At 34.4% G+C, this 18,840-nt stretch overlaps 1 protein-coding gene across 2 annotated transcripts in view; it reads right to left on the bottom strand.

Moving 5' to 3' along the window:
• Positions 1-18,840, bottom strand: part of LOC145680313 (leukocyte receptor cluster member 8 homolog) — a 51,229-nt gene that overhangs the window by 25,839 nt on the left and 6,550 nt on the right. For both annotated transcript variants that reach the window (XM_081750683.1, XM_081750682.1), the window contains exons 2-7: positions 18,131-18,244; positions 17,428-17,485; positions 12,227-12,317; positions 9,380-9,544; positions 7,894-8,428; positions 4,458-4,601 (exon numbers count right to left, since the gene is read on the bottom strand). In XM_081750683.1, the coding sequence (XP_081606809.1) occupies positions 4,458-4,601; positions 7,894-8,428; positions 9,380-9,544; positions 12,227-12,317; positions 17,428-17,485; positions 18,131-18,213 (1,076 nt within the window). In that variant the 5' untranslated portion in view covers positions 18,214-18,244. The remainder of the gene's footprint in view (positions 1-4,457; positions 4,602-7,893; positions 8,429-9,379; positions 9,545-12,226; positions 12,318-17,427; positions 17,486-18,130; positions 18,245-18,840) is intronic.

Here is an 18,840-nt window from a genome sequence, read left to right as displayed (position 1 = left end):
GAGTCTCACTCCTAAAAATTTGCAATTCGAAAACGGATGATATATAAAGCATGTCCTGTCTTTCTCGTTACAGGAAAGGTCCTATCTAACTGTAATCAGAAGAGAGGTTCAGCCACAACTGCGTTATTTCAAATGTTAGAATGTAACTATTACGAGAAGCTTTTTTTAAGCCATGATTTTCCACGATTTCCGTGTTGGTTTGAACGACGAAGACTGCCATAAGAAGTTAAAAAGTACCCTTCGGTGAAGACATTTTACTGTATACGACAGCTTTTAGACGATACATGTCAACGGGACCGTATATCTTCGAAAGATGAGTCCCATGTAAGACCACGTTTGACGATATTGATGCTGTGCAATAAATGATTGAAAACAGTCAAGGTTCTATATGGAATTACGTAAAATTTTAATCACCTTTACCAACTAAATCTTTATTGAATTCAAAGCATCATAATTTCCTACGTACAACTGGGAGAATGTGCCTTTTTAAAGTGGACAGCCATTCTTTTTTTAACCTAGACAGACAGCCTATGCGATGACAGAAGCAACCCTAGATACTAGTTCGTTGCTCGCGTACACACATGTACTTGAACGAATTTTAGGAAGGTGGTTTCGCGTTATGTACATGCAATTGTTAATTTCTAAAAATCAGATTTAGGATTTAGATTTCTGGGTTGTCCGCATCGAAGGTCATTTAGCCCGTTACGTTTGAGGGCTGACGTCCCTCGGCGAGCACAGTATCCGGGGGATCCATGAATATAACCCAACACGAACAACCAGGAAAAATTTATTAAAAATAATTGAGTTGATTTTGAGTTTAACGTCCCGTTCAGCAGCGAAGCTATATGAGACGTGGACCTACTGATTAACGTGGAATCCGAACCACTTGAGCTCCCGCTGGGAATCGAACCCGGGTCTTATTAAAAATAAGCACTGAAGTAAGTCATATACGATGTGTACTGTAACATGGTCTAGTTGGAGCTAACAAAGAGGTTAACCACCAGCAGTATGTCTGCCAATATCTCTTACATTCTTGAAAATTTAAGATTACTTTTTCAATATGACAATCCTTCTCATACCGCAAAGCTAAGCCAATTATATCGAACCAATTTATGATACTCCAATATGCACCTGATTTGGCTGTGTGTGACTAAACTGTTTTATCTTTAGCTTTCATCAGTAAACAATACTGCAATAATGCGATTTTTTATATAACATTGCACCGCGTTTTTGACTCGTGGCAAAACTTCTCATGGCTGTGGATAGTGCAAGCGTCTTTGGCGCGGGAGATCAAGATTCTATTACCGGCGGAAACTCACATGGTTAGGATCTTACGTTAATCAGTAGATCCACGTTTCATACAGTCTCACTGCTAAAAAGAACGCTAAACCGAAATTGAATCAAATAAAACTGACTCATTGCAAGAAACACCATATTAAGTGCAATGCTCCTTACGACAATTACCGTGAACGCTTCGATTCCCGGCGGGAGCTCACGTGGTTCGGATTCCACGTTAATCAGTAGGTCCACGTCTCATATAGCCTCGCTGCTGACCGAGATGTTAAACTAAAATCAACTCAACTCAACTTATGAAAGAATTCATTAAGTAACACATTCCATCCGCATTTATTTCAATTACGTTTCAAAAGCACTTACTGCGTTCATCTTTAGAGTAGTACTAATTAAGGCAATTGTACAATTATTGTGGTATAATTTTAACTGTTACAAATTACAGCTTGATTCAAATTTATATTAATAGTTTTCTTAATGTTATTACTGCTTTCGTTTTTCTTTCTTTCTTTTTTATGGTAGTAACATATTCCAAATTACACTTAATTTGAAAACTACTACTCTGTTCAATGTGTTATTATGTAATTTTATTTCCATTACTTATCTTAATAACATTCACATCCGTAAGTCGACTCGTGAAAGATTTAAAAAAAAAAAAAAAAAAAAAAAAAAGATATCTCAGGTATTTACTTAATCCCATATTAATATAGTTTAACGTACATTGTATAAATGAATGTACAATTAAAACTAGACGTGAGAACATGTACGATATATATACGATTAAATAAACTAGAGAAGTCAGCTTTAATGTAACATGCAACAGAAGCATAAAATGTTATTTGAAAAGAAACGAAATCTTTTGAGTTTAACGTCCCACGATTATGCCTGTTAGGCTAAGGGAGATGATGATTAATGCAAGTGAATGATGGAAGGAGAAAGTGAGAGGAAACGGGAGTAACCCGAGAAAACCCACGGACATGATGTTATCAACCACAAACTTAACTGATCGGGATCGAACCAGGGACCCACGCACAAGGGGTAAGCACTCTACCACTGAGTCACCGTCTACCCAAAATTTTGTTTGAAACTGCGTCGGTGATATACAGATCCACTCATAGGTATAAAAAATTATTAAGAGAAGCAAATAAAATTAACACGATAACACACTGAACAGAGAGGATTTGATATTAAGTGAAATTTGGAATATGTTATTACCATAAGAAAAAAGCAAAAGCAGCAATAATAATAATAATAAGAAGAAGAAGAAGAAGAAACTTAATATAAATTTGAATCAATCTGTAATTTGTAACAATATTTAATTGTTAAATATATAAATCTAAATTTATAACAATGCAACAATTAAAATTACATCACAATAATTGTACAACAATTGCCTGAATTACTACCACTCTGAAGATAAACGCAGTCAATGCGTTTGAAAAATCAGCCAAATAATATAAACATGGACGGAACAACGTAAATCTTATTGAATTACAAAACCTTCGTAAAATTATGTGGAATATATTTATGAAAGAAGTTCTGAAAAGAATCATTGTTTGTATTGCAAAACTTTTGGAATGACCATTGTAGGAATAAGATTACTACAATTATCTTTTACCATAACACAAAGTGTAAATATTCTTACAATAAATTTAGTTTCTAAGTGTTGATTATGCATTACTAGTGTTTGTATATCATAAGGAACATCAATACTACCAAAATTAGCATCCGTGTTATGAAAATTTTCATAAATAAACTCAGTAACAAGATTATTTTAATAAACTAATAATGTGAATTACATATAAAGTGATTCAGTAATAGTGTTGTGGTAAATTCAATGATAATCTTTAAGACAATTTCTTTATCTTACTAAAATGTACTGTTCCACAACTTCCCTATTGACATTGGAGAAAAATTCGAACAGCTCATTGTTTAGTCCTAACAACAACTCCTTTCAGCTCAAAAATATTATCACTCACATTAACGTATCACCACATACTGAAAGGGCAAGGACAAGATACTCATTCCAACTACACTACTCTACCTACAATTTGATTTTGGAAAACGTCCACTAAAAGCTCAGAGATCTTATTTTTAAAAATAATTACTACAGATCCACTAATAACAAATAAAATGTAATTGAAGGTTTAAAGGTCGGAATGTGGTTGTGTTCCGTTGATACTATGCCAACATACAGTTACTAATACTATTAACGATATGGTATACGCGTATTGTTTTCGAAGTTGAATTTAGTATAATGTTTCCTCAACAGATGTCAGTACTCTCGTGACCGTTTACATGACGTATGATCGTCGAACAAAATGGCCGATACACGCTTGATATTTGAGGAATGCAAGTCAATTTTAAAGTGGTATTTTAAGGTTAAATATGTTGCTGAAGTTCACTGGCAATGGAAGTGAGAGTTTAAAACAGAACTCCCTACACGCTTGACATTTACATCGCTTTATGAAAAGTTAAACACGCATGTACACTTTCATTTGTGATGCACGCAAGGGACGATTCGAAAGACTTCGTACAGCTTTAAGTTCTGTTTCTTCGGCAAGGGTTTAGAAAAGTCTGGCATCAACCATTTTGAGCAACTGCAGTAACTGTAGAGTTCCAGGAAATTTGCACTGTGCTTTATTGAAATATTTATTAAACTTGTGATATGTAATTAAATGCATACAATTTTCTAATGTGGCAGTGTTGAAGAAGCAAAATTATTTTATTTCCGTAAGTTTGATCAAGTTAACCTTAAATTGAGAATACTAATTAAAGAAACTATCACATTATGTTATTATGAAACTATCACAGACTAAAAAAGCATCCAGATGATAGGCAATCGATAATGTTACCTGAAATATCAATGAAAATTTGAAATATATATGTATTTTGACAGCAACACATCCCAATCAGTATTATTTTATTTTCTATTGTGATGCACAATTAAGTTTAGCATTAATACAACACAGACAGATTTTTAACTGACTCTAATATGTTCATTGCTATGTACTTCAACTCTTTCGTGTGATTTAGAATTAATCTGTAGTCATTCGATTGGCCCTCTACTAATAAAGAAACTGCTGAAACTGATTTCTCATAAAATAAAATAAATAAATAAACTAGCTCCTCTTTGCTCGCAAACAGCCCACTTATTGTAAACTTACCTGGGTAGAGGTTCGTTGTCCCAATCCTTCGTCCACAACGTCCTATCTTTGGCTGCCATAGTTATCTTTCCTTTCAATATTATTTCTACTCTATCTTTGTCAACAGGTGTAACACATTTACTGTAACACCTGTTCACATAATTCCTAAAATATAATGACAAAATAAATAGCATATTTCAAGTCTAGCAAAGTCCAGTCTACAAAACATTAACTTGCGAACTCGTTACAAATTCTTTTATCCTTCACTGGATCACTGAAAAACTATAGCAGTTTTCTGTAAGCAATCAAAGAAAACTCCTAAAGCAGGAAAGAGTATGTTTAATAGGAAGACATGAATGAGGGAAACCTGCGAAAACTGTTATATTTTGGAGAAGCGAAAAGTTCACTGCTATCAGGTACGAGAAGGTTACGGGCATGTAACTTAAGAATATTAAGTGAAATGCCAGGGTGCTGTAAGAAGAATTACGCACAATTCATCCAAATTCTACACATCATCAATAAGGTACTGAAAACTTATTAATATCTCGTAATATTAATGAAAGAATACCAACCTTAGGACAGATATACTTCGAACTGACCTCATTTAGTACATATACATTTCGTAGTAACACTGATTTCACTTATGAAAATACAATACTTCCCCACTCATACTTGATACAATACAATGACTTCTACTAATTACCGATATGAAAACATTACCATATTTAATTCTTATTTACTACTATAGGCATTCCATGAGTTTTAACTCACTGAAACAAGTGCCTCAATGAAACACAAAGAAAATGTTTACTGTAAAATTTGTCTACAAAGTTTGTTCGATTAATATATAACGGAACATCATACAAAACAGGATGAACCAAAAATACGGAATTTCGTCCGGAAGCACGCATTAATAATCGCTAATTAGTTTTGTGCTATTCATCTTTATGAAGTAAAAGATAGAGCAAACTAGGACTAAAATGGGAAATTCTTATTTTCTGAATCCACAGATCTCTTTCGGATCGTCGAAAAACAAAAATGGCTTCACTTCGAAATAAATCTCATGGAATTTCGAGAAACTTCGGTGCACTTGGGTTAACAGAGGCTACTAGAAAGTCTACATCAGTTTTAAAGCAAATTTCATACTATATCTATCAATGCTATCTTTGTAGTTTCTGCCTAAAGTTTTTAATATTTTTATTAATTAATAAAATAAAATACTGTTAATTTTGCCGATCTCAGAGGTCGCTAATTTTCATTGAGCGATCCATAAATTTTAAAATATTTTATTTCTAAATATTCATTTCGCGTTCTTTCAAAGTTACAGTTTCCCTGTGCAAGGTGAAACAATTATTCCCAGGCTTTTAACTCCTACAGTCCGCAATCCAGAAGTCACCAAATTTCAATTCACGTCTGTGTAATTTAAAAAAGAGAGACAGAGAGAGAATGTAGATGAATTTATTGCAATATGTAACAATCCATAAATGGATTTTAACATCACAGGCTGTGCTCTAGCTAAAGACATACTAAATGAAAATGTATGATGTGGAAGAAAAAAGGTTCTACAAAAATCCCACGGTTACAATGTTGCTTACAACCAACTCATATGATCTGCAATCGAACCACGGTCAGTGTCAATTCATTTCACGTCTTTTCATCAAACCATTAATATCGCACCATCAAGAGAAATTCTGGTTATATGATATTTAAGATAATTTTAACATATTTCAAGTTTACGTCTACGATAGGGCTCAATATTTTAAGTTAAATAAATGCATGGATTATTTTATCTGAGAAAAATATTCCAGTAACAGGGTGCCTACTAAAATTCCAAAATGAAATTTCGTGACCTTTTCCTTCCCAAATCATAAAATTTAGTACCATTCTCAAGAGTGAATTTGGGTGCGAATTGGGCCGAATTCTCATGGATGCGATAGAAGCGTGCTTTGCTTGCGATTTGGTAGCGTCTAAGCCAACCATAGACATTTTTGGTGGTAAATTTTGACGTTTTATAGAACAAACTTTTCCAGTCTAAACTTATATTTGTAGAGATCTAAGAAAATCATGACCCAAAAGCTAAATTTCTTGACTTTCATGACCGTTTTCTGATTTCGCGACTTCATGACTTTCGTGATCGATAGACACCCTGATTAAGCTTACATTTAAATTTACTTATTTATTTTAAAAGGTTAAATAAAATACACACTTCGACGTAAATAGCACATTAGAGCTGTTTAAGTATTGACCTAATTTTTGTTTACGAACAATTCAGGTAAGAAAATTTCTTCTGTTCCTTACGATGTATTAGTAATTTAGCACAATCTAATTTATTCATTCGTGCCAAATTATTTCTTTTGCCTTTATGCGCAGATTTTCCATAAATAATGGAAACTATTTATACATGCTTCCTATCTGAAATATTTGGTTCATTCTACTGTAAAGTAAATACCCTGAGAAAAATCTCAATTGAAACTAATCTCTCCACCCTAAAAGCATTCTATTTTCTACTCTATGATACAATAGAATAATAAACTAAGGAAAGCACTTAAATTAATTAGTTTCACATTCTACTATTCTCATAGTACTTATACATTACCTTTGAAGTATTTAAAACAAAATCCAATTAATTAATCAACACTATTTTCAGACCAAGTTGTGCCGAACTTGCTATGTACAGTATATTCCTTAACAATAATGTGATGAAATGTCTCTCTTAAAAGTCATCTACTACACACGATTTCGTTCGAGTTTTGACATTAAAATAAAAATTTCCATGTAATTTCCTCAAATGAAGATCCTTGATGAGCAACAGAAATCCTTTTGCCGTAATTCTACTTACTACAGGAAGAATTTAGAAGTAATCTTCCTTTATTTTCAGTTCTTTATAGGACTGAACTTTTAAAGAATCACGAACTCATATCTGTCATGTATTTTAAAAGTCAACTTAACTATAGGCACATTTACATTATGAATAAAATGATAACGCGGATTTTTCATTGTCTTTCAAGAACTCACGACTAAAAGCCCCATCTAACCAAGCGCAGAACTGTAAACAAAGAAACATGCGTGCTGTGTTTCTGTGCAAAAAAAATTGTAGTAATTAAAAAAATCTAATGCAGTTTCCATTCGAAGAACTTTTTTACTAGCAGCAGTAAGCAGCACATTTTAATACAAACATGCTATTAAAAAAAAGACCAAGCGTATGCTATTCTGTTAGTTGAAATGATACCTAGAGTGTAAGTTTGAGTTCCTGACTTTTTTTTTAATATCTTATTTTGAAACTGAAAAGAAATATTATAATCAACTTAGATAATAAAACTACTGATTTAAAAAATATATATATGATAGTAAATACACCACTAACAATAACAATAAAATTTTGAGAAAAATCAGTGCTGTCTGCATTTCTCAAGATCGATTCATGTATCGTCTATATGACAAAGAAAAATTTACTTACTTTAAGCTATCAGGCCAGTCAGTGAATTTATTAGGGCTCTCTTGTACTCCATTCTGCTGCGAATTCTCTGTGTTTGGAACCGTTGGTTTGTTTTCACTAACGTTTTCATTTGCAGCAGCCACTTTATTTGGTTCGGGTACAGGCCCAATCACCTGCACTTCATCTTCCTCTTGAGGTTTGTTGAAATGCATTACTGTGTTCATACCAAATTGGTTGTTCTTTTTGTTGTTCTTGTACATTTGATTCCCCATATTGTTAAACATATTATTAAACTGGTTATTCTTATTCCTCTTCTTTTTCTTCTTTTTACCACCAGGTTGACCGCCAGAAAACTGGTTGCCACCAAATCCATGGTTATTTGTTTGTCCTTGGTTAACATTCGGTTGGTTCATAGGCGTATTGTTCTCATTCATTTGTGGTGGGATTTGACCATTTGCCACCTGTCCTCCTTGATGCTGCATTGGCACTGAAACCAAACCCATTCTTCCTCCGCGTTTTCCACCAATATTAAATTTCACACGAGACTTATTAGCCTCTGAAAATAAAAATGAAAAATTTTCAGTTCTGAAATTACGCATCACAGAATACACTTCGAAAGATTATACCATTTTCAACTATTGCTAGTACATCTATTATATAAAAATGTAAAAGCTTTCGTTTGTAATCGCTTCATAGGAAAACAGCTAAACCGTTTGAAATGAATTGTTTGATGTATTTTTGTAATATGATAAAACATCAACTGTTTTTTTATCACATTACATTGATAAAAATGCATATCTTAATTACTTGATATTCAAATACATCACGCAGTCATAGTAAAAGCCGGGAAGTTCACAAATACTCCACCCCACAAAAAAAAAAAAAAAAAATCAACTGCATTAAATAATCAATTACAGAATTTTAATTTTAAAAAGTAATTCAAGCAAATGAATTGTGATTTTTTGAACTCTGCTTCCAAAATTATCAGTCTTGTCATAATATTAGTAGAATTTAATGTTAGGTACCACCCCAGCATTTGCCTGGTGTGAATGAGAAAAAACCCAGGAAAACCTCATTCAGAATGGCTGGCCTGAAAAAGCTTTTTACACTTTTTCAACCGAGTGCCCCCACCGGAAATCGACCCCGGAGGTGAGAGCATTATAATATTAGTATTCAATAGTATGAGTAGAATATTTATGTTCATGAAACTTAGTAGCTAATAATGATTATCTTTATGAAATAGGCCTCCAGAATGGTCATATGAAGTTTCTGATGAGTCCAACCGCTCTAATGTGCTTTCAATGTTCTTTAAAGATGAACTTAATCCTTAGTACGAACTACTAGTTCACCATCGTCTGATAAACCCGACAAATTCATATAAATAAAAATGTACTTAAGCTTGTAACTCATCAATACCTGATAAGGCATAAATTTATACTAACTTCGCAAGATATAATACTAATAGCATAGACATATATACTGAAAGAGAGAAAGTAAACTTGCTTACGGTCATTATGGTAATCCCCAGGCGGACTTCCAGGCGGTGGAGGTGGCTGATAATTCCCACTTCCAGGAGGTGGCGGAGGTGGACCCGGTGGCAAAGGAGGAAGTTCGTTTCTTTCCATTTCCACGTTGTCTTGCTGAGATGAATTTGACATATTCTGTTGATATGCTAGAAAAGGAACATTAAATATAGTATACATACAGGATGTTTCTAAAAAGAAAAGGCATTTTTTTTAATACGAACTGTATAAAACAAACACATTTAACACATTACTGAAGACAGGGAAGTCCATATTTTGGTCTATGGTCCTTTGGGTTGCATTAACTCAAAATGGGCAGCCCATGTAAGGTAAATGTTAAAATGGTAGTTCATTTCTTGCATACGAGTTAACTGATCCCTAGTTACTGAATTTCCGGCTTCCACAATTCGATTTCGCAAATTTGAAGATTAACAGGCATAAGTGAAACATCCATATATAAAAATCGCAGGAGTTAGATTTGGAGACGTGGAAGGCCATAAATGATTAACACAATCTTGTTGTCTAGAGTTGCATCATTCAACTCAATAATGTCTTTTGACGTGCGTGGACAACCAGCGCTTTTACATTTGCATATGCATCCTTCTATGATTTTTTATGTCATTCGTAGACGAGCCTGCTGTTTGTTGAACTGTAGGTGGAAAGGCAGTTTCATTTGAATAATACTCACACTTAGTAATTTGCAGAATACGAAATGACTTATTCTGTGATACTGTTGCCATTTTATTAAAGACAACAGTAGTTGGTGGTAATGAAGAGTATTTTAAACTTTGGACTTCCTTGTATCCAGTGATATGCAAAATGTTTTTTTGTCTTACACAATTCGCATACAACGGTATAGAAGGAAGAAAAATACATTTTAATAATTCTACACCTGATATGCAAGGAAAAACAGCAACAAGGAAAGAATCATGAAGCAGCTATGAAGTGTTCTGAGTTGGAATTCAGAGTCAGGTGTTAGTTAGCAAGTTGCAAGTGAAAGAAGTTTAAGTAGAGAAAAATGAACTAATGGAACATGCATTCTAATGAAAAGAGGAAACTTTTTTTTTTTTTTTTTTTTTTTAAATTTTATACATTAAATCCTCTATAGGAGCGAATTCTAACACGAGTGAAAAAGTGATTGACTGGACCGGGACACGAACCTGGGACCTCCGGCATACCGTGCCGATGCGTTAACCACTACGCTACCCAGTCCGCTTTCAAGAACAGCCACTCACACTCTCATTCTCTAGTACGGGCACGAACAATGCGAAATTGTAGATCTCGTTAACTGGATACCTATGGAAGTGGCAAGAGTACGTCGACGAACTAGGACAGCCTCACAGATTTATCTGTCAACCATGTTATTCGGTTTTCATTGTTAATCTTCTACATAAGTTAAAATAAATGTGTTCACCTCTGATGTGAGAGACCCCTGGTTCGACCCCAGACTATGAACTTGTGATGGAAAATATCGATCTGTGGGTTTACCCGTTTCCTCCCACATTATCATGCTACCAATTCTTTCAATTTTTCCGTCTTCTTTAGTCTATAGAACATAACGGTGAGACGTTAAAGATCTCATTTAATTAAAAAAAAATACAAAATAGATACCCTCCCAATGTTGAAGCTCACTCTCTCGTATATTGCATCTCAATACTTCTTGAAGAATATCCAGAATACTCAAACCTCAGAGAACGTTTAGAGTTATCTAAAAAAATTAATTAGTTTTTAGTAGATAATGTGGTCTCTGCTGGCTAGCATTCTTACTTTGTTCGTGAGACTGGAATAGTTAGAAGCTCTGAGGGTTACTTTTTAACATTTTCCTGCAATGTGTCACTATTTTTGGTATTTTGTTTTACTTATTTTCCAATTATCTATCTTATATTTTGTTACGTATTATTTAAGCCGTTTCACGTCCCCTGTTGTTTGAATTTCAGACTATTTTGCTTTGTTTTGTATTAATGCCTTATTTTGACGAATCACTTTTTTCTATGAGTTTTGTTTTGAATTTTTAATGTACAAAATATATATCGGCCATTGCCTTTATCGCGACAGGTTCAAACAGCCTCGCTGTTGACGTCTCTATTAAAAACACAGTAATCAGTCAGTCATATGACCCGGAATCGAATCAGGGACTTCTTGCTTTAGAGGTACGATTTTAGTGAACCACCGTAGTGTCCTTGGGTTTGGTTCACTGTTTGTATCAACACTTTCAATTAAAAATTAAGGAAGTACTAATGTTAAAACTAAAATCTAAAATAACAAAACTTATATCAATCACTGCATTGTTACAGAAAATATACACATAATATACTGAACCAAACCTCTTTAGCTACTCTAAAACCAATATACAACTGTGCTTTTAATGCTCACTTTTCACTTTTAGGTCATTTAGTTTACACTATTCATTTCCGGCTGTAATTATACTTATTTTCACTCAATACTCTACTTACAGATACTGCGAAGTTATTTTCCAGATACTTTGTTAATTAGTTGTTTCTTTTTTGTTAGAAGTATCCGACCTTCATTACATCACTGCTTCAGAATATTTGCAAGGTTGTGCGACAAAATTTCTATTTGCTCGTATCTGTTATCTTGAGCACAAAATTATTGTGGTTCAAGGTGTATATTGACATGAAATGAATATGTAACATGGTATTTACTATACTTATTTAATGTAAATTACAAAGAGCCTTTTAAAATAAAAGCTATCTTCCTGTCTTGTCGGATGTTTCTTTTGTTCTTTTCGAACTACATGCACGATTACACTAATGAACAAAAATGACCAAGTTATAATGAGCGGCAATTTTAAATATTTACTTTCCACTTACATTGTGCATACGCATTTCCAACCATTCCATGGTTCATAGGAGCGATATGCTGACCCTGATGATTATGCTGGCCTTGATGATATCCCATATTCTGTAAATAATAAACATCGTACTTTTTATTCTTTGGCATTAGTACGTAGTAAGCTCTTACACAAGAATATAGGGTTTATTTTAATTAACTAACATAGTAAGGAGAAAAAACATATTTAATGATCTCTCATCACGAATTCCTATTATCACTAGCAATCATTCACACACTATGGCTCTTAACGAATCTCTTCGCCTCCATTTTCTTTCAAACTTAATTTTCTGCCATATTACATCAAATATTCATCAAAAGCAAATTTTCGATTACAAGTGTTAACGGGTAACTTCAGATACACAATCTGAAAGTGCGTTACGTGTACATGCTAACACACTGGAGAATTAATCAGAAGCTACAAAGAATAGTTAAAATACGGTCAGAATAAACGCCATCTGATTTCCTTGAATACAAACAAGAATTTCTACCTTCTAAAGTGGCAATTCGTAGTAGCTACATCTTTTAATGTAGTTTACAATCGTAAAATAAAAAGATAATCTAACAAGTAATTTCGGAACTGACCAACACGTGATTCCTTTTTCATAATCGTTATTGTATCGGATAATCACCACACTCCAAGCAAGCATAGTGACGCAAAATTCCGGAGCAGTCATTTTATTTCCATAGCAGTTGGCAGAATCTTCGTCAAATTATAGATGTAGGTAATGAACAGGAATTCCTACCTGTAGCAATATACGGTCAACTTAAAAGCGACCAATTACTGTATTCCTGAAACGGTCCTTTTTGAAATTGATATTAACTCATTACCCTCTTCTTAATATGGAAGTGGCCTTCTTTCAAGACGGTAGTCAAGCAAGCACATCTACCCCATACCGATAAGCAACGATCTCTATCAAACATTCATATCTATCAATTTGATTAGCATGCTAGTAACTGTTTTGAAAACCCAGTGGAATTTTGTAATTTACATCATTGTAATAACCAATTCAGGCTAAGAAAAAAAAATACATAAATGTAAAGTAAAATCGATATAAGGAAATGTATCTCTACACCATTCAGCCATTTTTAGGTCTAGGCTGAAGCTGAGAGATCAGCATCTCCACCATTTTATCTATACTCAAAATGGAAGTTTTGAGACCGGTTACCATAGAGATAGGGAACCAGTTCTCTACTTTACGAAGATGTGGCCAGGAGAATACGCAGAGTGAAAAACTTATGTGCTTCTCCACTGACCCGCGGTGAAACTCTCACGCCTCCTCTGATCCTTGGACGGCTAGTTCGATGATGAGCTCTCTAACAGAGGTAGAGCGATCGTCATCCAGAACCGCAAGCAGCGATGGTTACCAACAGCGTCTGTCCAAAAGATAGTCAACGAAAAGTAACAGATACTAGCAAAAGTCCGTTTGACGAATGATCATCGAAGGTTAACCACAAAGGATGACCCCTTGACAGCTGTGACTTCAGTATTTAAGAGACGATTCTGTGGGTGTCACGATGGCGTGACGTAGATCGCTCCTCCCAGACGAAGTATCAGACCACGTTGACAGTGCGAAATTTGGAATCGGATTACGTGATGACTCATAGAAAAGTGGTGGTTGTTATTTTGACGGCAGTGGATAGAAAAGTAAAATTTCTGCAGATTTCATTATATTTCAATCCAATCACTTAAGCTTATATAATGTGAATTCTCCAACTAAATGGAATGATTTATGTAACTGATGAGTCGTTGAAGCTTCCTCTTTGGCTACCGGAGGCGATGTCATGCAGTTCGATAACCCGGCACCATTAAGAACAAATTTCGGATAAAACTCTACTCTTTTATTGGACCGATGCATAAGTTCTTGTGGTTTTCTTTTGGGTGGCAACAATGCGGCGTGAAGCGATTGTTTACCGTTATTCCGTTGTTTTACCATAGTTTGGAGTTTGTGTGTTGTCAAACATCAGTTTTCTTGATTGTGAACGTATTATTGTGTATATTTCAGACAAACTAATACGGGATGTCAAGTTGAGAAAAGTGATTATTTCCGTTACATTTTACTCTTCGAGTTTAAACGATGATCCAGTGCAGCAGAAGCTGCGAGAACAATTTGTGCAGTGTACAGCAATGAAGCAATTGCTGAAAGGACAGCACAGAAAAGCTTCTCTTGACCAATCGCTAACAAATTTCTTCCAGTCAAAACCAAACAGTTCTACAGACGAGGCACTAAATTGCTACCTGAACGTTTGAAGGTGGTCATAGATAGTGGAGGTGAATACATCACTGAGTAATTGTGAGTTAATGTGAGTGACAGTAAAATGTATGCAATGTATTGTTACACTTGTAGAATATGTTAATGTTACTTCTATGTTGTATTGGTATTTGAATTAACAGAACAGCAGAATAAAAATAAAATATAAAATGTAAGAACTGCACGAACTTATGCATCGACCCAATATACTGAAATTCTATCATAAAATCCCTTTTTCATTTACAGTTTTGACCTGGATGGCGATCCTACTTTATACAGAATATATGGCATCACAACGTACTCACTAACGTTTTGACATGTATGATATGCACAACTTTTAACAGCTGAATTGTCCTGTGCTTTTTGAGTTCCATAATTCAACAGGAGTTACGGTAAAACAGTATGAACTTTTCCCTCAAAGAACAAATTTTTGTAAAATCAAGTGTATTTCCACAGATCTCAACAAATTCTTGAAATATTATTATTTTGAATTTCACACCAGTTTAAACTTTGCTTTTCCTCCGTTTGTCGAAGGAAAACACATCGTTCCTGATAACATTAAAAAATTATCAAAATTAACAATACCTTAATTAATAATGAATTAATAAGACTCACTGACACATGAGGTCAGCCCGGAAAATTTGCGAACTATTTCAATTACATCAACCCAGGGCGCAAAATTTCAATGTCAGACGCACTGGCCAATCCAAAAATGATGGTCGCCAGTACTTTTCACGTACAAATTATGAGGCAAACCATTTCGATTGAGGGTGGGATAGGAGGGGGGGAATTACAACGTCGTGAAGACTTCACTTTCCATGCCCGTTATGAAGACTTCGAATTCCGTGTTTTCTCTCACTCAGTGACAATTATTTTCATGCGAAACAGAAACAGCGGAGCCCTATGAGTTTAGGCAGAAACCATTCCTACTGAGCATTGGTCGCCAGTTCTAAATTTCTGCTTGGCGACCTGACAACCGGAAATTTTGCGCCCTGCATCAACCGAAATCTGAATGTACCTTGCACAGAGTTTTAGTGTCAGGTTTTGTAACGGAGTTTGATTTCTTTTTAGATTTTTATTCTTATTATTAACGTTCATTTGTATGAACACATGTTCGTTGCAGTTTGCGGTTTTCTCTGCAGACCGAAATGAAGAACTCGGAAGAGCAACGAATTTATGCAGGACTCAAAATTTTTACAGACATATCAGACATTAAAAACAGTATTTGGAGACTCAGCGAAGACTGAAATACATATATAGCAGAAATGTCTTTAAACAAACATTTGTTTTCGTTGAATATTATGCCAACCAGAAAGACTACTTACGCCAACAACTCATTCAAAAGCAGAGAAAATTAGGGTGCAAAAGAATTGTTTTTTATTATTATTATTATTATTATTATTATTATTATTATTATTATTTAAATCGATATTTTCATTTAAATCAAATCTTTCTCCTCGTATAATACAAGTCTCGAACTGAAGAAAAAACATGAATTAGTATTAAACGATAATTATGCCATTTAAGTGAAAGTATTGGGACTGAATTTTGAATCAATCCCCAATCGTTAACCTACTTCAATCCCAAACAATGTTTCTTACGCATTAAGGAAAAAATATCGCAACGTTTATCAAATGACACTTTTTTATAAAATCGAAACTAGCTTGCGGCACGAAATACATAAATTTCGCTTAAAGTTATAAAATCTTAAAAACGGAGATCGGATCCCTCTAAATACGCCCCTATTATCTGGGAACAAACGAACACATGCGCACGCAAAACAAGTTTTGTCTTAAATGTCCATGGTGATTTCCCCATTGGAATAGTTAACCATTTAACAACCCTATGTTACGAAGAGAAGAAAGCAGGATTCCCCCGTTACGTTCAAAACGGGATTTTCCCTGATCATCCTCTGCTTGATACTCGTTTTCATACTGTGTTGTACGTACATTTGAGTCTTATGGTGTTATAATTATTATCTTTCATGATGGAAATAACAGAAACGAGGTTTTACTTATTTTCACTTTAAATTAATGTATTTCGGAATTCGATCTAAATCGTGATCTAAATCAGACTGTTTTAAATCAATCCACCCTGGAGAAAATTAATGAAATGATTCGTTCCAAATGAAGTCTGCCAATTCGTGAAATAGCTCAAGAGGTTAACATCTCAAAATCCGTGCGAAAGATTTTTTCCCCCAACATTTTGGGAATATGCCGCACTGCGGCAGAATTCATCACGAATAATGTCAGAGGATCAAAAGTAAACATGACAACACGCGTACCAAAGCTACTGGGACGGGCTAAGTCGAATGTCAATTCACGAAAAACACAATACTGTAGGTATCGGTATAAACGTAAACGATCACAATGATTGGATAATCTTCACCACGACCTAAAAAGGCGTCACAAGTTCCCATGAATTTCTTCCAGAAGGGAAGACAGTCAAAAGAAATACTATCTCAAGGTGATCAAATGTCTGTGAAGTAGTGAGAAAACTGGATGCTCCACCATGACAATACGCCCTTCCACACAACATTACTGATAAAGTTTTTAGCCAGAATACGATATACTTGTTCCCAATCTCCGAATTGAATGGACTTCTTTTGGATTTCTTTTCATTCCCCAAATTAAAACAGCTTTCTTGAACGTTGTCGCTTTGTATCCATTGACGACACTATGGAAAATCAGCTACTGAAGTTGTGTAGTATTCTTAAAGAAGCGGCCCATTCATACCACAACTGCTGAGTTTTCTTCGGTACACAAGCTCAAGAAAGGACTACTTCGAAGGCGAAAAACCCTACTACCTTGTACGTAAGCGCAAACAATTCAAATTTGCAAAGTTCGCGAACTTTTCTGGCGTACGTAATAAAATACTGACACTCAATTCTATATTCTGACTATAAAAAAGAGCAGATCTTATGTACTTACCGGATCATAAGGATGTTGGTAATAGTATGGGCTTCCGTAGCCTGCATTTGCATACGGGCTGAAAAAAATAGAACACACTTTCAAAAAGATATTAAAACAAACAAGATACTATTATTCTTACTCAAACTGCTGCTTTCTTACCAACAATAATTGTTCTAGATAAAAATTTTAGATATGCACTTCGCTTCTACCCAAACACAAAGATTACGTAATTGTTCTCTGTGGTCTTAGGCAAGATCGACGGTATTAAGGGCAGATTTGCATACTAGGTTTGTATAACAAACACACGGTAGAAAACAGTGGCTGCCATTCTCATTGAGAATTTTTCGATCATCTTTTTTCTTACTTTTCGAATCAAATCAGTAGTATAGAGCTATAACCAGAAATCAAAATCTCTAAATATTTTTTAAATTTAAGTTTTAAATCTATCTATTTATCTAGATCTATGTAGATAAAAACAGGTTATAGTCTACTTATGAAGTAATTCTACGCTCAACCCTTACAATTTACCTGAACTCACGCTTTCTCAAAATCGAGAAAATTTTAGGGATCTCCTAAATTTAATGCACTCCTATTTTCTTCTGGTATATACGTAAGTACTATGCTTTGTTAAGATGGATTAACCAGCACTCGACTCAAATCCTCTACAACTGAATTTGACTAGATTCAACAGAAAACAAGAATGAGAGCATGTGATACTTACTTATACTGATAAACTCCAAATGGCGGAAACTGATGTTGCTGCCACGGATGGGGAAGAGATTGACTTGGACTATTTTCAGACATCTTTCACTGGTTGAAATTTCTTTCACAAACTCTAAAAAGAAAAATGTATCTTACATTTAGAAATCTAAGATACATTACATATAATGATTAAGGGTATTACCAGATATTATCAGATGAAACATTTATCTTATAAGACAAGCGCGTGTACTTTTGGTGCACGTAATCCCAGGTTCGATTCCTGGTGGGAGAACACGAAAAGTTTTATTTTACAATTATTCACTTTCATTAATCATCTATCTCCTTTAGCCTAAAGGAAATAATTGTGGGACGTTAAACTGATTTTTTAATTTCATTTTTTATTTTTCAAGAAAAATCCGATTTTTGTGTACTAGCACATGATGTAAATTTATGGAGACAAGTGTTAAGTTCCGAAGCTGATTGATTATACAGTACATCTTCTGAAACAGGATTACTTCCCAACTGTAAAACTGATTTAGAAAATCTAAAAGCAAATTTTGTAGATCTGTTGAAGGAATGCATCTTATGCAAAGTTGCTTCTGCCAATGGACATTAATAACGAAGTCATGGAGCAAGAGAGTTTGCGAATCGTGAATCTAGGGATCGGTATTTTAAAAATATGCGAATCGTGAATCCAGATAACAATATTTTAAAAAATATAAATATGCA

Source organism: Thermobia domestica, chromosome 3 (assembly GCF_964235325.1).
Source record: "Thermobia domestica chromosome 3, izTheDome1.hap1.1, whole genome shotgun sequence".
Taxonomy (NCBI): Eukaryota; Metazoa; Arthropoda; class Insecta; order Zygentoma; family Lepismatidae; genus Thermobia; species Thermobia domestica.
Note: the sequence above shows the minus strand (reverse complement) of the source record. Positions and strands in the feature narration are given on the sequence as shown.